Source organism: Epinephelus lanceolatus, chromosome 9 (genome assembly GCF_041903045.1).
Source record: "Epinephelus lanceolatus isolate andai-2023 chromosome 9, ASM4190304v1, whole genome shotgun sequence".
NCBI lineage: Eukaryota > Metazoa > Chordata > Actinopteri > Perciformes > Serranidae > Epinephelus > Epinephelus lanceolatus.
Genome location: NC_135742.1, coordinates 11,853,493 through 11,874,606, shown reverse-complemented (window position 1 = coordinate 11,874,606; position 21,114 = coordinate 11,853,493). Strand labels below are relative to the sequence as shown.

General features: G+C 39.8%; 1 protein-coding gene across 19 annotated transcripts in view; it reads right to left on the bottom strand.

The window, feature by feature from the left end:
• kcnt1b (potassium sodium-activated channel subfamily T member 1b) overlaps positions 1 to 21,114 on the bottom strand; it is a 126,165-nt gene that overhangs the window by 13,782 nt on the left and 91,269 nt on the right. For 7 of the 19 annotated variants that reach the window (XM_078170551.1, XM_078170552.1, XM_033619913.2 and 4 more), the window contains 15 exons: positions 20,537 to 20,772; positions 20,186 to 20,206; positions 18,069 to 18,282; positions 14,996 to 15,101; positions 14,668 to 14,840; positions 12,961 to 13,032; positions 10,833 to 10,967; positions 10,379 to 10,490; positions 9,582 to 9,683; positions 7,745 to 7,828; positions 7,538 to 7,666; positions 6,791 to 6,811; positions 6,233 to 6,530; positions 3,559 to 3,621; positions 3,249 to 3,299 (listed from right to left, as the gene is read on the bottom strand). In XM_078170551.1, coding sequence (XP_078026677.1) covers positions 3,249 to 3,299; positions 3,559 to 3,621; positions 6,233 to 6,530; positions 6,791 to 6,811; positions 7,538 to 7,666; positions 7,745 to 7,828; positions 9,582 to 9,683; positions 10,379 to 10,490; positions 10,833 to 10,967; positions 12,961 to 13,032; positions 14,668 to 14,840; positions 14,996 to 15,101; positions 18,069 to 18,282; positions 20,186 to 20,206; positions 20,537 to 20,772 — 1,817 coding nt within the window. Of the gene's footprint in view, positions 1 to 3,248; positions 3,300 to 3,558; positions 3,622 to 3,697; positions 3,925 to 6,232; positions 6,531 to 6,790; positions 6,812 to 7,537; positions 7,667 to 7,744; positions 7,829 to 9,581; positions 9,684 to 10,378; positions 10,491 to 10,832; positions 10,968 to 12,960; positions 13,033 to 14,667; positions 14,841 to 14,995; positions 15,102 to 18,068; positions 18,283 to 20,185; positions 20,207 to 20,536; positions 20,773 to 21,114 lie in introns of those variants that run through there. The other 12 variants (XM_078170553.1, XM_078170565.1, XM_078170559.1 and 9 more) reach the window with 9 other exon arrangements.

The following is a 21,114-nucleotide window of genomic DNA, read 5'->3' as shown; positions in this document are numbered from 1 at the left end:
GGCTGCGCAACAAATCGGTGTCCATCGCATTCCTTTTTTTTTTCCCAGAAAAATGACTCCTGCGCATTCCACACTGGAACAAGGCGGCAGGTTGCCATGCCAACGGACAACACTCAGCCCTCACAACCCCCCCCCCCCCCCCCCCCCCCCCCCCCCCCCCTCCCACCCAGGGTGACATGTGACACACGCACAGACACAGAGAGACATGCTCCAGCATCCGTCAGACTGGACCAAATGCAGAGCGACTCGAAACCAAACTGAGAGTGAAGCAGAACACATTGGGAGTGTGAGAGTGGAAGAGGTCAACCTCTCAGCTGTGACTTACAGTTATTCTATCATAACAAATATAATCAGTAAGTGGAGAGAAAAAAAGATGTTTGCAGGGTTTATGTGAGTGATGTTATGGACTGTACCAATTTGTTTTCCCCTCTATTGTAGACTACTCAGTGTATTAAATATGGATTATACCATGGCCACAGAAAATACTCTTTTCTGATTAGTGGGCAGCTGAAAAAAAAAAGAACCTCACAAATACAGTTCATGAGGTCAGTGGTAGTTTTTATTGTTGGGGCTCTGTAGTCCAGGATGATCAAACTAACTTTGAGTTGAGTCTTTAGTTCAAGGTCCAAACAGTTTAATATATTCAGCGTCATACTTGTGTCGGCCATGTCGCCGAGCTAGTTTGCTGTCTCTGTCCAGTAGCTGTTTGTTAGTCACTCTACAGCAGGACATGGCGTTTCAAAATAAAAGCTCCATGCTGAAAATTTACTGTACTTAAGTATGTTTTTTTTACAAACTTGACATGTTTGCGAGTCACTTGTGGTCCACATCTGGACTGCAACCCACCAGTTGGGAACCACTGGTCTAGACTTAAGACAGTCAAGTACAAAAGTAAGAACTATTCATAACCGTCTTCCTTATACTCGCTCTTTGTCCAAGTCATGTTCCTAATATTTAATGTTATAAAATAATATTATACTTAATATGCTTGGCTTTATTCAACACTAGGGATTATACAAAACTAAATATTCATACAAGATATATTCTGGAACACTTGGAGTGGCAGAAGATGGAGGTTCTGACCTTCACCCTTGCCTTTACCGAAAGGTTGGCTGGCCACATTTGGCTGTGAGGTGGGAACAATATTGGTATTTGTTCATTTATAAAGCTTTGACGCAGATGCTTCCATCCTATATTTCATCCCTTCTAACTCTGACCTCACATGATCTTGGCACTCGTTCATAAAACAGGTTTTTGCTTCACACTCCCTTAATTAGACCTGAACCAGGAAGAATGACATTCTCTTACAGTGCACCTTATACATGGAATAATCTGCAAACTTGGACACTCTGCCACCATTATGGCTGTTTAAATGCCTTATTTCACATCTTGTTTTAATTGAATGTAAATGCTTTTAACTATACATCTATACCTTAACATGGTTATCTCACTGTATTTCTACTTTTAGCAATCATTTATCGCTTTTGTTGTTTTGTTGTTTGTATTATTTCAATTCTGTTTTAACTGATATGCATGATACTTCTTTGTTTGCTAATTGGTTCTTTTTATGTCTGTGTTCATGGTTGACATTATTGAAAATGATGGTCTCCAGCAATTGATTTAGTCAGTTTTTCTTTCCCCATTTTTTCTTGTCTTGCTTGCTTACCCACTTTGATTTGTCCCTAGAGTGCACTTTAGAAGATAAATCACTGGAGGGCAGCAAAACAAGCTTTTCAGATGACTGAGATTCTTTAAATTGAAGCTGAAAGTCAGCTCTTTGACATCATGGTTTATTACAAATCCGATGTGCTGGAGTACAGAGCCATGGCAGTAAAAATATTTTCCTGAAAGGTTAAAGGGCAAGTGCAGTATCTTTTAACCTGGACCCTATTTTCCCATGTTTTTGTGTCTAAGTGACAAATGGGAACAACAATTTTTGAAACTGGTCAAGTGCTGAGTGATAGCACTGCAGCCGGCATCCGTAAAACAGGCTGCAATGTAACCAATCAGGGCATGTTCACACTGTTAAAGAACCTCCATTAAAAGTGTTTGTTTTTGCCACTGACAGGCTCAGATTATTAAGTGTTGGACTACATTATGGAAAGGATTCTACATCGCCAATTTCACCAGACTCCATTTAAATAAACAGCAATTTTTAGCGTGTACAGAGTCAGTATATTTTCATATCTAACTGGGTGAAGTAAAAGTTTATTTCAACCAAACTGAAGCTGGTGATTGTTGGAACAGTGGAAAGACCAACCAAGAGTGTGAGTGTGAATTTTGTCTTGTTTCTGTTGACTTTGAATGTGATTTGTTTTAACTTGATGTAATTACTGTTTGTTTAAAAGGAGTCTGGTGGGTTTGACGATAGCGATTTTGGGGCTGTTTGTGGTTAAACAAATGGATCTCTCTCTTTAAGAAAAAGGTCTATCTCTGCAGGGATCCTGTCCATACTGTTGTCAGACACTTATAGTAACAATCTGAGCCTGTCAGTGGCACAAACAAGCACTTTTAGTGGATGGAAATTAATGGCGTGGACATGCCCTGAGTGGTTACATTGCAGCCTGTTTTGCTGCTCAATACTGGAATGTTGTTTTCGATAAGTCACTTAGACACAAAACCACGGAAAAATAGAGTCCCGGTTGAAAAACACCTAACCCACCCTTTAACCTCCAATCTAAATCAATACACAAGCTGTATAAAACTGCAGGTGACTATTGCTATAGTACTAACACCCCAAACCATGCATTAAACCAACCATAAACAAACTGTAACTAAGAAATTGATGAGGATGAGGTTTAAACACTGCTTCTCTTTTGCCTGTTGTTAAGTGGCCATGGTATAAGTGTGAAAAGACACTTTGAAGTGTCCTGAAAAATGAAAATAACAGACACCTCAGTTCTTTATTTTCTCCATCAGGACACCTCAGACACTCATTATTCTTTGTACATATCTAATGAAACAGTTCAACTCTATGTCTAACCTTCCATCCACAGACATAATGCGTTCCGCTCCACTCTTTAAGCCATACTCTGATGCCCTGCAGTACTCTAGCCACGTGGGACGTCACCTCACGGGAACACAATGCAAAAAAGACCAGATAGAGAGAGAGATAGCAGAGCGAGATAGTGAGAGGTTGGCTGCTGGTCTACCACCCATTCTGGCAGAACGCACACACTCACACACACGTTTACACATACACACACACTCATGCAGTAAAGTTGCAGTACTGTGATCAACCAGCTAACCTGACGGCCTGGTCCCCTCTGTATACGGGTGCTCTGAAATGTCCTGCAACTCTAATAAGCAACGGCATTCACTGTTAACGTCAATGTCCTGATTTGGTGATTTATGAATAACTACAGATTTCTTTATGAACGAAAAAAGATCAAACAAAGAGTGGAAAAAAAACAAACATCTAGTAATGATATATCTAATCTGTGGAGAAATTCAGTGCACTAATCTTCAATGGATGCTGGCGAAAGGACAAATTCCTTTCTCCACAAGATGGAACCACTCAAATGTTGTAAATGAGTCATAAACAGCACACAAATTTACCTTGCAAATATCCTAGATTTACTCGATTCATGACATCGCTCGCAGTGAGATTAGAAACATCCTCTACAAGCCAAAGGAGGGAAGATAGAAGAGTCAGACAGGGAGAAAGAGAGAGACAGAGGAGGAGAGGAACAAAGGAGGAGGGGGGGAAAACAGGAAAAAGAAAAAATTCAGGCAGGCAGCAAATGCATTTGCAGTTTCAAAAAGAAGTTTTAAAAAGGTGAGAGCGATGCAAAGAAGCCATGCGTTGTTGTGTGCACAGAATCACTTCCAAGTTGTTAATCTGTCACATGTTATGATCCTGTCGCAGTAATCCTCACTGACATTCATGGTTCATAAGGCGATCTTGAGCTTTTGGGGTTCTTCCTGAAACGTATTCAATTGACATGTTACATGAGATTTAGAGAGTGCAACACATCTGGAGCATGATTCTGCTTTGGTTTTGAAGCGTGAAGCTGGGAGGAGAGAAGAACTGAAAGAAAGCACAGAAGTGAGCAGGTAAAGAGTGCAGGCAATTGCAGTCTGTGATCAAATGCAATTGAGACGAGGTTCGATGCTCCTGCATCTCCCATGCATGACGTGTTCACATCCACATGTTGGTATGGGTGTGACTGTGAGGTGGGTGTTTGTGTGATGGAGATGGTGATGGCGGTGATGGCACGTGGGAGAAGAGTTTCATACGTGTGAAACTGATGTGAAGACATGAGGTCTCCGATGGATCATGATGATGTGGTGTGATGTAAATGATCCGTACCATCAAGACCCACAACAACACGTCTTAATAGGTAGTAAGATGAGATAAAAATGACTGAGACACAGATTGGAGTTTATCAAACACAGCTGCTTTCATGGCTGAAATTATTTAACTGGTTGAGAGTGGGTAGAGCAAAAGAATCACCTGAACTACATGCCTTTAATAATGAGTAAAAAGTAGGTAGATTTTAGTGATTGGAGCTGATCTATTCTCTAAATAGTTTTGGTTCTGTTTGAGTCGATGAATACAACCTAAGTAGAGCTAACATGGCTGCTTATCTAAACAATGTCACACTATGAAGGATAAAATCTGACTAAATGATGTAATTTGCCTCTTTAACAGTTTATAGGTGTACAAAATCACTGCATACACACAAATGGAGCCTCCTGCATCCCGCAGTTAACTTTTAGAATTGAGTCATCCAACTGAAACTCATTGGAAATGACAGCTGGTCACAGAGCAGCTATTAAACTTGAAAATGAAATTATGCGTGTCTCAGACTAAAACAAGTATACTCTCTGCAACACAAGGTGCTACTGACGTCCATGGCCGATAATGGGGCTTTTTGGATTCAAAAGTTCCTCAACAAAGATTGTATGAACAGAACTATCGTCAAATGATGAGAACTGTATTGAGGGAAAACAAACAAACAAAATAACCCTAAAAAAACACGACACTGTTGATCAGGTTTTCCTGTGAGATCATGTCAACTATTTCCATTATTTATTCACTATTATTATTTGAGTACATTTTTTTTTTTTTTTTTACAAAAGTCAGAAAATTGTAAAAAAACCCAAAAATAAATAAATAAATAAATATCCATCACAATATTCTAGGAGGCCAAGTTGACATATTTTAATATCTTTTGTCTGACCAGGAGTCCAGAACCCAAAGAGATTCAATATACAGCTATTTAAAATAACCTAAAAACAAGTTTTCACATCTGTGAAGTTGAAACCGGTTATTTTTGTGCGGAAAAAAAAGAGAGTGCTGCACTGGGTTAAAGCACTGTGTAGTTAGTTCTAAAAAACATCAGGTGCTCTTCAAGGACAAGGAAAATAGTCACATAAAGGTAAAAAATGACTGGCCAGCTCACTCAGTGTAAAAGTCCATAGCATAGGTAGGCAGTCCAAAAATGCAAAAATCTCTTCAATGCGACTGAACCTTTATTCTTGTTACTTGATGTGTGAATTACTCACAGTATACATTTACTTTATTTTCATTCACAATTTCTTTCAATGTGGTTTTTGTCTAGTAAAGCTACACCAATATATCATGTGACCTGTGTCATCTTTATGTGACCAGTTATTTTTGTGTTTAAAAAATAATTGATTATCAAAATGGCTGCTATTAATTTCAACCAACAGTTTCAACTCTACATGCTTTATGTGATTTATGTGGTTTACTCCGGCTTCTGAGGTCTCCTGCTGCTAAAAGAGAAACACAATCTAGTCAGATTAATTCATGCAGACTGGCCTCCTGTAAATATAATCATAAATATAAAAAGGGCCTCAGAAATAGTTCCTTCAGTTTTTCTTGCTTCTCCTCACCATAAAGCTGAGATTCTTAGGCTCTACCCACTGAGCTTTAACTCAACCAGTTACATTATTTCTGCCTCCTGCTGCTGCTTAAAGAAATATTGATAGAAGTGAGACTCTAATCTGCAAGACACATTATCATTTACATTATTATTCATTTTCAGGCACATTGTGACTAATTATAATTAAATATTGTAAACTAGATTAAAATACATTTAAAACATTAATAATTGTTTTTAAGCACCTACAGTAAAGTCTTGTTATACAATATTCAAAACACCATAAACTAGTACACTAAATTAACTTCTAGTCAACTTCTACACAACACAGCAAAGACTGACATCACTTCTCTAACTCTCACGCCATCAGCTGTTGCACTCACCGTATCCCACGGTGGGCAGGCCCAAATGCTTCATGCGATTCTTGACCAGCTCGGACAGCTCCTGCCGCTCGGAGCGTCGGTACAGGTTGAGTCTCTGCTGCGAGATACGCTCCGCTCTGCTGGACGGTTTGGTGGTCTTCCTGCTCAGCCGCCGCGCCCACTGCATGCTCTTCTTCCTCAGCAGCGGGTGCTCCGACTGGTCGCTCGTGGTGGAGTTCCTGTGAGCCGTCTTCTCCTTCCAGGACTCTTTACGCTCCCGATGCTCCTCACCCTGCTGCATGTTGATGGACACCTGAGACTGGGAAAGAACGGTGGCAGTATTAATGCTGTTTTGTTATTTTTTGTTCCATTTTTTAAAGAAACACCACAATAAAAACAAACTTCCATTTTAATGCCTTTGTAAGTGCCATTATCAGATGCCTGCTGTGATGCTTATGAACTCTACACATTCATAAATGCCAGAAAAATGCCAGTAAGGTATTTTTCATTGCTGTGTCCTTCAAGCAAAAAGGTGGTTGAAATATCCAAATTAAAAAAACAAGCACATTTGGATCTTACCTGAGCGTAACTGTCCTTGCACTGAAACAAGAGACAAACAGACATCCGAACAAAAAGAGATGCAATGAAAGATGGGGGCATCCAAAGCAAGCAGAATCATCCAAAGCTTTAAAAATCAGCCTATAAATAGTAAATATGGTGCATTTACTAGTCGTTAATCTCTGTTAGAATGGTGGGAAATTAACACTTTGGCACATTTAAAGTTTGTGTCTCTTGTACCAGCCACTTACGTAACCTGCCACATTTTATTTAGAGGCTGATTTCCATTTCAACAATCACAATGGCTTCTAAAATTGTCGGAAAACTAGTGTTCAGGAAAACAAATGTTAATTTCCTTCTCGCGCTTGGCATAAAACAAATAGAAGACAGAAACGCACTGACAGGAGCAAATGACTGATGAAAAGAACATGAAAAATAAGGCATTGAGGAATAAAAGCAGCTAGTTAGGAAGATTAAAAACTAAACAAAAAGAGGAAGGGAGAATGGAGAAAGAAAAAAAAAATATCACAGGACTTTGAGAGGTGAGTTTGAGGGAAAGACATTTTATGTGGAGAGAAATGAAAGCAGGATAAAGTCAAAGCAAGGACATCATGAAAATTTTAAAAAGACGAGGTGAGAAAAAAGCAGGAATGAAGAAAACACAAAATGAGGGAATAAATAATGGAGGGAAGCTGAAGCCGCAGCAGTGCCTGAGCTAAAGCCGAACCCAAAGCAAGGTCTCAGACATTAAGCTCACACTGAACTTGCCTCTGAGGTGGAGAACATGTGCGACTCGGTGCGGTAGATCCCGATGGGGATCTCAGCGCTGGAGGAACAAAGCTTCTGGAAGAGTCTGCCGTAGGTCCTGATCCACAGGTCCTCTTCTGTGATCTTCATCTGTGGACGGACAATGAGAGTCAAACAGATGCAAGCACAAGCTCATTTAGTCAAAGCAGCATCAACATTTGTACTTACAGCACACAGGTACCCAGAGCCAGGCGTGGTGTCCAGACCGAGGAGAAGCCTCGCTATGGCGATCATATAGTCCTTAACAAACGACTGTCAGAACACAGAGAAAGAGAGCAGTGAACTTAAGACAAAAAGCCCAGTTGCAAACAAGCACTTATAGTTAGACATTTATGTGTATTTTCTTCCAAACACATTGTGCATATCGAGCCTATTTAATTATTTAAAAAAACAAATCAGATGTCCCCAAACTGTTCCATTATATAAATCTGTGTCCTTCTTCTCAGGCTTTAGATTGCCAAAGCACAATTTCATTTTAATGTGCACCCATTTTGATGACTTCTTTTGTTCAGGTGCAGTGGGAGGGACTGTTCCTTTATATGCCTCATATGGCTAAAAAGATTGCCTACTGCTCCTGCAGTAAATCTTTTATGCTTATTTTATTGCTCAATTTATTTGTTTAATGGGTCTGTAAAAACTTTTAATGTTGTCAGGAGTGAGTGTTCTTTTAGAGATGTTCTTATCTGGGACCCTACAGGAGGAGAAACTCTTCTACTTTTACTTCTGACATGAAACTTTTCAATTTAAAAGCCATACTATGAAAGATCTTCCTACACTCATACAGAAGTAATCCTTCTCAATCATCACTTATGACCCACAAGAAGTGCGAGGCGCTGTCTGTACCTGCAGAGACTCTGTCCTCTGCAGGTATTTTCTTATCTGTTTCTTATTTTGCTTTTGTGGGCGTGTACCCTCAGCCAATAACAGCATGCATGTGAAGTCAGGACTTTTTAACAAGGTAGCGACCAGATAGTAGCAGCATGTATTTAAGAGGAAGTGACACAAATTGCAGACACACCGACAATAAAATCAAATGTAGCGAGGCACAGTGCCAAGCAGACAAAGCTTGTTCCAAAACAAGAGTGAATCTGAGGTTGGCTTTTACTGTCACTTTTGCTAGCGAGCTTGGCAGAGGAGGATGGGGAATGAAAAATTAATTTAAGAGGAGAATTTAATTTTAAAAAACAACGTGTTCGTACAACTAAGAAGAGTCTGTGTATTTCAGTATGTGGGGTGGACTTGTGGAATAGGCAAAAGTACACAAAAAAGATTGGAAAGGTTGTGTTAGGGGAATGCGTATTTATTTTGTAACACTGGGTGGTACTTGGACTGTAAATAAACTGGGTTTATCACTTATTTATGTAACTGGGTGGTAAATAGACTGGGGATAGTTGTATATTAGTCGCAAATAAATTTGGAAATCAGTTGAAATAATATACGGTAAAAAGAAGAAATGTAAGAAAGGGGTAGGGACATGTAAGTTTTACTTCTACCTACTCTTTTTCGAACACTGATATTTGTCTTGTTTGTTTTTTATGATGTTTTTTTTTTAATTTTTGGTTCAACATTAAGTCATTCATTCATTCAAAGCGACACAGAGTTGCCCTGTTTTCTGTGGGACAGGTAGGTGCCGGCGATTAGCTTAGCTAGCTTGCTAATGTATTGGCTCTCCCATTTCAACAAATGTAACGTTCCTTTATTAGTATAGTAGCTTGCAGTTGATGAACAAGTAGTAACAATAGGTAGGGCCAAGTGTTTACAGATAGTAGCCAACAGTTCCTGCGTAGTATACCTTTAAACATACTGTAAATTACTAGAAAATAATGACTTAGCTGTTATAAAATATCTATATTAAACAAACCTTTCAGCTAATTCTTTAACTTGCTTTGACACACAAAGTTTCAACATTTGAAATGTGCGCTGGAAATAAATGGCCTATATATTTGACTTGAAATATTTCATAATGAATCCTCATGTCCAACCCCTAAAGTCTTTGTTATCCCACCTGGTAGAGCAGCGTATCCAACATGCTGATACTGAACACCCTGCCTGCAGCAAACGGCAGCCGGAACATGAAGGCCAAGTTGGAGCCCTTATCGCGCTCTATCTGAAGAGAGAAACAAACAAAACAAGATGAGGAACAGAGCAACCAGATGTCAAAATCTCACCTTTCACTGTTTGTTTGCTGAACTTTTGCTCTTTTGCTCCATCTCCAAGGAAGACTTGTGTGAAAATGAAAAGGCTGTTTTCACCTCTGAAATCTTACAAGTTAGTTGAGAGAGTTTAGTTTTTAAAGCACTGCAGGTGAAAGCTCTCACTGTAGGTGGCAGAAATACAGCACATGAAAAATTCAGGACTTCATGGACTTTGGTAAAAGTTCTTACAAGATCATCTTGTGTCCTTTTTTTGTGTGTTTTATTCTCTCCTTTCACTATCAAGGCTCGGAAACACAGACATAAAGGCACATGAAGAATGATGGTACAAAATAGTAAATCTTGTTTTGGTGAGGCTGAAAATGCTCCATTTATATTGTATTATATTAACAGATCCATTTCACTCCCCTCATGTGGAAATATTCATGAGAAAAGAGGAAAAATGGCATGTTTACCACTAAATATGCAGAACATAATCAACTCGAGAGGTGAGAGGAAAAATAAACCATCAATCCCAGACTCATTTTAAACATTACAGTGTTACAGTATTAATCCAGCTTTGATTTGTATTTTGAAAACAGTCACACCACACAAAAGACGATAAATGTCAAGGAAGTCTTAACTTCGTTCTCCCGTCTCAAAGGCTCACCTTCTCCAGTTTGGAGAGCGCGAGTGAGTAGCAGTCCTTGGCTCTGAACTGCATGAACCTCATGTTGGACGGGTGTGTGAGCTCGGTGATGATGCTGAGACTGGGGAACAACCTGAGTGGGGAGAGAGATCAAAGACAGAGTGGAGTTGGCGGAGAGATGAAACGCTTTCTGCTAAGGGGAAGACCCCGTGTGGCAGAGATAAATGCTTTTAATTTTTAGTTGTTAAATAAAAGAGGAGTTTTGACAACTGCAGTTTGTCTCTGAGATGAACTCATTCACCATTCTGGCAAACTCTGAAAAACAACTTTGCAGCTTCTTTTGGAGAACATGAGAAAGTTAATCAAGCGGAGTCTGGCGTGCACTCGATCCAAAACTTGAAGTTCAAACACAAACAGGCACTGATGGTACAAACTGTTCTGTATGTTCTACACAGTGAAACTCTCCCTGTGTTACCTGAACATAGTCTGGACGTTGACGATGGTCTTGGCGTCTGCCATGTAGTCCTCCTCAGCGCTCATGGTGCTCTCCTTGTCCACAACCACCAAGTTGTCAGCGTAGATTATACCACACTGCAGCAGGTTGTCCAGGCTGGTCCAGTCACAAAACAACAGTGTTGATTATTGCATGACATGTCAGGAAATGTCTCCCATTGAATATTAGCTCAGCTTTAAGTTAGTCTAGTTATAATTATGTACAGTGTTTACTATGTGGATAATAATGCATCACAATGCATCACAAATCTAGTTCTTATGTAGAGATGCGTTGCTACTAAGAACTTACATCTACACAATTGTCAGTTGTGACTGTTACGTAGGTAACGGAGGAATGTATGTTAGCACTACCATGTGACCTGTTTAGTGTGAGTGGAACAGAAAACATGGTCGTCATCATCACATCCGACTTGACATTGGATCATAGTTTAATATGATTTTAAATTACTTTTTAACAAAATAACACAATAAATCTTAAATCATAAAATCACCAACTTACAAAATGGCACTGGTTAGGCTAGCATTACTGGATATTTACCACATACACTAAACCACAGCATCTACTAACTCTGCAAATGCAGCTATTACTTTGTCTGCATACATGAAAAAATATGTTTCAAAGGACTGAGACTTTTATTTTATACATAATTTTTGCCCTAAACCTGTTTTTTTGGCAGTTTTGTTAAAACTTTAGGATGCTGCAGTAACATCATCTTTATATGGCTGATTGTTTTCGATGAAACCGCACAACTAATGTTTCCTGACAAACAAATTCCACATTACTGAAGTCTTCACTAACTAAGCTCTCTGAAAAGAAAACTGCACTTGCAAAATTCTTATGTATATCAAATAATCACCTGTGTCACATTAAATTTGTGAAGGAAACTTTTCTTGTATGCCACTGGTGAACGGAGAATCCAAAGAAGGCAAACATTCTTCAAGAATTGAAGTCACTGGGGATGATCCACAATCCATAGTATAATACATGTCTAATATATCCACTCGTATGCTCTCTTCTGTCTATGAGAAGCATGATCACACATGTGTATGAGCTTTGCTAGAGCAGAGTTTAAAGACTGTGAGGAGAAGCAATTGTTCTCGGAGCTGGTTGTCTGAATAACAGGAAAGCAGCAGCTTAAGTGACAGGAAACACCTCTAAATGGAAAGCTTTCGGTGAGTTAACTGATACCACTTGTTTGTTAGACACTATAAATTGTCAAAACCCTCGAATGTCCAATCCTGTGGTTCGAGTCTCTTTGTTCTACAACAGTGTTTGACAAGTACTCAGCCTACGACTGGATAAATGAGATTTGGATTATACCGCAGGAGCTGTGTGAGAGTTTGTAAATGGGTGTTTTGATGTTGTTTTGCTATTGTTAAATGTTGTCTCCTATGACTTCAATTCATGAATAATGATTACTTTTTTGGTTCTCCTCACTTATTCAAGGTAACATACGGTGAGTAATTGAAGTAAAGCATTCCTCTACTATGTTAAGGTGCATTCTAATTTAGTAAATCACTACTTAGAAACTAGCTAGTAATTACTAAGAAGTCAGGGAAGGACTTACAAACTTAGTGATGGATTTACGAACAGCTGATCCGGGTGCATCCAACATTTGGTGTCTCAGTGGTTGGTAATGACTTTCATGCTGCATGATTGTTGATAATAACTGCACATCTTGAGTCTAGAAAGTCCTTTCTTTTACACCCCCAGAGACAATTATGAAATTAAACTCTTGCATCAAACTCCTGTGAAGCTGAGCTGGGAACATTTAGCCTGATCTGACCTGTCGATATCTGAACAGCAACATGTGGGGATGAGAAAATCAATGAAATAGGTCTAGAAATCCAAAGTACATCAGCTGTTTTGTATTTTTAATGGTGCCTCATGGCGAAGGTTTCATTTAATCAGCCCTGAAACGTTGTTTTTTTTAATTGCCAACACCTGCTAAACATTAAATTGCATTTTATTCATGACGCATGTTGTGTTGCTGGCGGCCGTATTAAAAATGGAAAAGCTACCACTGAGATGAGCACCATCATTAAAGGAGTTAATCGAATGAGCAGGTTTTTATAATCCAAACACATACTTATCAATAGTTCCAGCCATGAAGTAAACCATTGGAAAGCAGCAAATGGCCTCTAAGAAGTGGTTATCTGGCCTGCGGGAAACAGGAAACATCATCAGTGAGCCTCCCACACTAATTATCTCTGCAAACCCCTGGTGACAGATTATGACATTGTTTCTGTAATTTCCTGAAATCTGCTTGTTGATCAGGGCGTGGGCAGACACACCGTCTGAACTGTATTAATCGATGGTTTATGAGAAAACAAGAGGGAAAATATATAGGTTTAATTCTTAAACTCAATGTGAGGATGTAACTGGTTGCTATGGAAACCCTGGAGGGTGTCACTTAGCCAGAGCTTTCTTGGCTTTCTGTTTAGTTTATCTGTTTCAGTGACTGTAGAGATCTGGCCGAAGTTAATGACACTCACAGTGAGTTAGAGCGTCATGTGTTTCACTGCAACACAAACACACATAAATGTATACATTCCCAAACACACAAATAGGCTTTCTTAAGCAGAGGGGAGTGTTATTTATGAATAATGCAAAAGATATTTCTTTTTTTTCCCCTTTTTATTTTTTATCTTGGAGCAAAGCTAACCCATCTTTTCAACTGTGCTCCACTGAAGGCAATTTGGTTGTTTTAAATTGCAAACATATAAAGCACTGGCACATTTTTTTTTCCCTATTTCAAGCCCACATGTGTTCACAAACAAATGCAAATATATACACATACACACACACACACACACACACACACACACAAACACACAAACAGGCACATAGATTTTTTCTTTACATCTTTTGAACTTCAGCTCAGATTTCTGCATGAAACACGACGTTTTATTAATAATGTAAAACTAATATTTTCCTGTATCTGGAGGCTAGGTTAGCCCATGTTCTTTAAAATATAATGACCAACTCTACTGCAGGCAGAAAATGTGCTCATATTAAAGTAGCAGATGATTTTTATCCGTGTCAAACTGTGAAATTACTGAAATAAAAAATACAAATACACAAGACACAAGTTCTCCAACCACTAAAGCTTTATCAGTTGCGTTCATCATCCCACCGTCTCACCTCTACTGTGTTATACGTTTATAATTACAGGTGCAGGTAGTACATGTGTGCCGCTACATAAAAAATGTTAGTCTTAAAAATCTGAAGTTAACATCAAACTGTCTGATTTGTACTGACTGTATGACTTAACATCCCCATAGGTTTAAAGGCTCATTTATGCTCAATGTTAGCGTATGTGCACATAGACGGAGCTTTGTCTTTGCCGTACTCTGTGCTCATCATCTGTGTTTGCACGTTTTTTTAAAGCTTGACGAAACAGAGCGGTACCACCAGAAATCGTGGGGGTTGTATAGCCAAGGGTTCAAGCGAGACATGACCGTAGGACACGACAAAGACATTTTTAAAATGGTGACACTTTTTGAGAAGTTATGTGAGTTGGTCAGAACATTGGTTGAACATCTATATTATGTTACTTAGCCACAGCACAGTAACAAACACTACAGAAAAGCTGGACGCAATTGTAAATAAATGGGAATGAAGTGAAGGTTGGTACGATACTACTGATCTCTACTGCCCTCTAGTGGATGTATCTATACCAGCAGAAAGGACACAAGTATGTGGGCAGTGACGGCTACAGTGTTTGAAATAGACACATCTATTTTCGTACATAAAATAAGGAAACAAACAAGAAACAGGAGAGTTAAAGTCTTACGGGTAGTCCAGCAGCAGCACTATGGGGTTGAGCTCCTTCCTGGGCCGATAGTAAGCGCGCAGAGGGACGATGAAGTTGTAGAGGCCGTTTCCAGCCGTCTCTGCAGACACTATAATCAGCTTATTCTTGAAACCGTACGCCTTGGCATCCTCAAAGCTGCTGTGCGTGCAGCCCTGGATGGAGACAGACAATTCAACAGGAAGTCAGTCAGGTTTTAGTTGTACCGTGCTCTTAGGAAGCACATATTTTTTAAAATCTATTAAGTCAATGCATGTTTTTTATGATTAAATTTTGAGACGGCCCTGTTTTTTCTCCTTTGTGAATTCACCTTGTCGAGGCGGAGGCAGCAGAATGGAGCTTTCTGTGGCAGGAGGTGGCACAGAGTTGGAGAGCTGCCAATGTAGGGCGAGTTGGGGGGGTAGCCCTTCACAAAACTGATGGAAAAGAGAGAAAATGAAAAAGTGCTATCAAATTTAAACAACTCTGTGCCAAAGTGGTTTCAAAGAACTGCAGTATAAACCTGTCTGACGTTTTGTGCAGATATTGGCCGTTTTATTATGTATCAGATATCCACTGGTGATGCTGTCCATCTCTGAACAGTTTCCTTCCTTCCACAGTTTGTGTTTAACAATAACAGCGTGGACTTTAACTGAAAGAATATGCTGATACATGATGGTATAAAATGAGTGTCACTGAATCCGTCTTCATTACTTTTTGAGGGTGCTCTGATTGATCAATCACTGATCAGTATTGGACGATATTTCTACCCAATAGTTTGATCCATGCTCTCTACGAAGACTCGTCAAACAATGTCTCTACATGTTGAGTAAGTCAATTTCCCAAGTGTCAGTTCTATGTGTTAGCACTGATTGATTCAATCTGTGTTTTTCATCAGAAAGCCTCATGAAAAGATAAAATCTTAGGTGAAATAAGTTTGACTAAAATGACATCATAATTGGTTTTGGCTCGACTAGATTGATTGAAATTCTAGTCTAATGATTTAAATGAACTGGTCAGACAATGGGCACAAAATGGTGTAACAGCAGGTCAGAGAATACTTTGGTAAAGAAATCAAACAAACAGAGGACAGTGAGCCCAATGTGGTTAATATTCACTGATGTGTATGAGAATAAAGACAAGTACTGTATCACAAATATATAACAGATTACAAAACTCAAAAAATTATTCCACTGCCCGGGTCAAACAGAAATGTGAGAGGGAATCGGGCCTGGACATATCTGAGGATGATTTGAATGATATTTGGGAGGGTCAAGCTAGGACAACCAATTCAAGATCCTGGTGGAAGTTCTGCTGGAAAAACGTAATGCGACAAGGGTCTCAGGGTCAGGATGAATGCTGGAGGTTGTGTGGTAAATCAATGGCAGACCATTTTTTATATTTTTTGGAGATGCCCACTAATCTATCCATATTGGCAAGAGATTGCAAAAGAAATGAAGAACATCTTTGGGTTAGAAGTTGTGCTTTTGTCATATTTTATTTGGGCAAAAACCCAGACAATCTCAGGATGCGGACAAATACCTTCACAAAGCACAGGAGGTGGCTAAAGGGATTGCAATTCTTGCCAAAATTCACTATATGGAGAAAATCACCTTTTCTTTAAGACTGCGACTTGATCAATACAAAAACACTGGAAAAAATGGACCGTACACACAAAGGGATGTAACCTATTGACTGGTTAATTGAAAAACCCTGTGCCGTATTGTGTGGCTCTTCAACCTGTAAACACCAATAAAAATAAAGCTAAAATACAAAAAAACAGACTGGTCAATGGCCAGCTAGCTGTGTTATCACTGGTATTTCAAGTGTACCACATTCTTGTAAGCAACAATGGATTGTTTCGTAACTTTTCAAGCAAGAAACTCTGACACACTGTCCGTCGGTGAAAGTGGGGTGAATCTGATGCAACTGGTCATGCTGCAACTTGCTGCTGCTTTAACAGCTACAGGCAAATGCGCACAAAATAAGACCCGAAAACATTCAGATAATGATCTCAAGTCCGACTCAATGTTGCACAATATAAGCAGTACAAGGTCCCTACTCCATCTCTTTTTCAGCTAAGGGGTCTCTGGCCTGAAACATGTTGAAGATTACTGCTCTAAGCTGCTCCCAGTAAACAAGTGTCGGCTGCTGTTGTTTAAGTTGAGTCTCTAACAGAGAGTGTTGCACGTGTTGTCTGGCAATAAATGAACAGTTGTCAATTCATAATACTTTCTCATCTCTTAATTGGAAAATAAAAGACTTCAAAAAGACCCTGTGATGGTTGATTGTTATCAGCTGATACTGCTTCCAGCTATAGATGATCAGTGATCGCCCTAGAAAATCCTAATTGGAGCACCTTTATTACTTTCATCATTACTCTGTCGAGCTAAATATCATCATGACTGGCTGTCAAAATAACAGTGTTTCTGGATTTAATCTCTGCTGTTTCTTATTAGAGTCTGTAGCAGTGTTGCTCAAATGACTGATGTTTATAAGCCTGAAGGACTCACTCCTGCTCAATACCACCTACATCAACAATTACAATGTTTTTGTAGCCTGTTTAGTTTTAATCGCATCTCATTTTCTTTGGCAACAAGTGTGTCATTTGATTCTGTGTCCGCTGATTTGTAAAATGCCAGCTACAATTACCCAAATCAGTTTCACGGTGCCCTCTAGTTTGCCAATAAAAGAGATTCTGACTTTGTTTATAAGACGCCTCTGCAACCTGATCACCACTTGATGGCACTGTGGGACCTCGAGCAGCTCGAGGTGTTTTCCTGCAGATAACGCAGTCGCCGTAATCTCCCCAACTACTGTGTCTGACAACTCTCACAGAAGAAAAACTACTCCAGTGTCACGGGGCACAGTCACAGAGGCTCAGAGGTTAGAGGGACCATGTTATGTCCAACTTTATGAGACCCACTAACAGTTAGTGTTTGAGAAGACTCGTATGGGCCGAGGCACAGACTGTGAAGCACAAAGCACCCCATCTATTCTCAACTCGTCTCCGTCTAATGAAACCACATTCGGAGGAAATAAAAGAAAAAGCTGCTGAGATAAACGGATTCCTCCGACTTGCCATCCTGGCGACTGACAGATGAGCGTTGAGGGGTGAGGATCTGTGTGAGGACGAGAGAGAGAAAGTGCTGACCCTCGCTGTCATGACATACACATTAATCACCGCTATGTCCGCACCTTACAGCGTCATGACACACAGATTACACGCCTATTCCTATCTCATCCATCTCACCCTCCATAACCACTGAGACATGACGAAGAGGAGGAAGGGTGACATCAATCAGGTGTAGAGCACAGGACGTGTGCACTAGAATATTTCTCTTACAAGACATACTGTACGCTACAACACTGCCAAGTCTGTCTGGGTCATTAACGTCACTTACTCTGACCCTACAGAGCCCTCCTCGTCTGATTGGTTAGTCTCATCCTCTGATTGGTCGCTGAGGAGGTCGCAGGGCAGAATGGCGGAGGAGTCGGCAATCTCAAGGACTGGCGCAATGCTGGGCCTGCGGCTTCCGGAGCCATTCTCCGTCGGCAAGGTCAGCTTGCCGCTTTCCTCAGGAGGATCAGGGTTCTGGAGATCGATGGCTACTGTGCCTGAAAGTGACACGAGGACTGTTATTATGCGAGCAGCAAAATACACCGCCATTTGAAAAATAGCATTTGCAGCACTTCTACTGTAATGTGTTGTTGAGTCAACAGTGAATAAGCATAAACCCATAACCATTTTATCTCAGTGAACACTCGTGTGCTTGTTAGCGCTTTTTCTTATTGTATATTATGTGAGGTAAGGTCCATGTTTAGCTTGTTCAGCATCTTTGCTTCACACAATCCAAACACCATCTTCAGCTCAGCTCAGTTTGACCTTGAGGAGAAAATGCTTTCAGTGTCATGTAACTGTACGCGAGCTTCAACATACGACATGCAAACTGTATTGACATTTTAGTTTGTCAATAAATATGTCCCTAAAATACATCATATTGGCTCTATGTAATATGATGTATGATATATGCCTGATGCATGTATCAGGCATATCAGATATATGATATATGTGCAATACATATATCATATATTCTGCAATAATGTGATTTTTGTTTTAAAAAAAGACAGTTTAAAGGTTCAGTGTGTAAGATTTAGGGAACATAAGTGGCGTCTAGCAGTGAGGACTGCACATTGCAACCACCTGAAATTTTTCTTGCTTAGAATTCCTTCAGCGTTCATTGTTCAGGTGGTTTTTACTGGGAGCTGAATTGTCAGCAGAGGTCTCTTTCCCTCCAAAACAAATGGACCAGATAAGTAAAACTAGTAAAAACACCGAATAAGGCTTATAATAAAGTTTTTCTGATATTGCTTGGCATGTTGGAGATGGGCAGCTCGCAAACCACATGCTAAAGTGTCGCCTTTTTCTATTAACTTAAACTCCAGACATTCAGGAGGTTTGGAGCCGAATAATTCACAGAGGTCTCTTCCTCTCCAAAACAACCGTACCCGATGATTTAATCAAAAACACTAGATATAACAATTAATTATTTCAAAAAATCAGTGTTTGTCCAATGCTGCTTGTTGCAGAGGGCGTTCTTATGACGGTGGCCTGCGTAAAGATGCATATGGCCCTATCAAGAGCCAGTGTTTGGTTTGTTCGTTACATGGCGGTGAACATGGTGATCTCTATAAACGAGGACCCGCTCACTATGAAGATATAAACGGGACATTCTAGGGTGATGAAAACACGATTCTTATTTTCAGGTGGTTATACACTAAAGAAAATATACTCATTATATTACATTTCACATGTACCACTATATCCCCCTAAATCCTACACACTGGACCTTTAAATCATTAAAGAATTAAAGGAATACTTCACCCACAAAATGATCATTTTAGTATATCAATTACTCATCCCGTGTTACTTTGAATTCATGAAGAAAACTTTCTTTTTCTCACGTCTCCATAGTGAACGAAGAATCCAAAAACTAAGAAAAATTCTTGATGGAACAGAGTAAAGGGAGTCTACATTTAACAACAGCAAATATATACCAAAACATCCATTTTCAAACTGTCACACAACCCGTGCAGTATCATGCAAGCCTCATTTATCCAGTCATATGCTCAGTACTCAGAAACACTTCTCGCTCAACAGTCTCAGGCCTGAATGAGTGCTACTCAAACACAGAGGCGTTTAAGTTTCAAGGTTTTAGCGAAAATGCATGTTTGGGAGGTACTGAGCATAAAAATGGATAAATTAGATATTTACTGAGATTATAGTGCACGAGCTGTAAAGGTTTGTTAATCCATCAACAATTCATCCATCAACAATTTTCTTCGTTTCTGGATTCTTCGTTCACCGTGGAGGCTTTTGAGACCACATGAAGAGAGTAACTGATATACAAATGGTCATTTGGGGGGGGGAAGTATTCCTTTAAGACATTGTTTTGTTCTCCATCTAATTACAGGATTAGTTATTAAGTGTGAGGAAGTGATGCATCATGCACAAACTTACCATATGCAGTGGCCTGATCAACTTTCACAGGTCAAAGAAAAAGCACAACACAATAATGTCAGCCAAGAAAGTAAAAAGGCATGTAAGAAAAAAGTCATGCATAAACAGTCAGCAAAAGCATACAGCATCACCGAGGCAGCCACCACTCAGAGATGTTCAGTGTGAGTGCGGTTTAGTAATAAACAACAACAAAGCATCCATTTTCTCTTCATACATGGAAACGCTTTCAACCCACAAAGTGTGAAACTGTCTGCAGCCTGAATCTTTATACTCAAAGACTACAAACATCTTCTATTCAACTTCTCTACTTCTAAGCATTCATTTTTTTCCACCTCCAGCTCTCGGTCTCACCCATGCTGGCGATGATGCTGTGCACGGGCAGCCTAGAGGGGGCGTCGTAGAGGCCGGTGACAGGCAGGCCCTTGTTGTGCTTCTCCTCCTGTTTAAAGATGAAGGCTGAGTTCTCCTCCTTGGTGATGTTGATGTAGTAGCAGGTGTCAGCAGCAGCCATGATGTGGCGGGGCCCGGGGTTCAGAAGGATGCTCTTGTTTTCCTCCCTCTTCACTCCGATCAAACACACACCATACCTGGGAGCAAAGTTTTAAATGGGCCTCGGCTTTAAGTTGATTTTTTTTGGCTACCAGAGACTCTAATGATATAAAATATCATTATTATAGTGTGTCAAGATAAAAGGGACAGTTCACCCCAGAATTAAAAATACATATTTTTACCTCTTACCTGTAGTGCTATTTATCAATGTAGATTGCTTTGGTTTAAGTTGCCAAATGTTGGAGATATCAGCCGTAGAGATATCTGCCTTCTCTCAAGTATAATGGAACTAGATGGGACTCAGCTTGTGGTGTTCCAAGTGCCAAAAAAAACTCAACAGCGATGTCTCTTTCCAGAAATCCTTGTTGACCTTGTTGAGA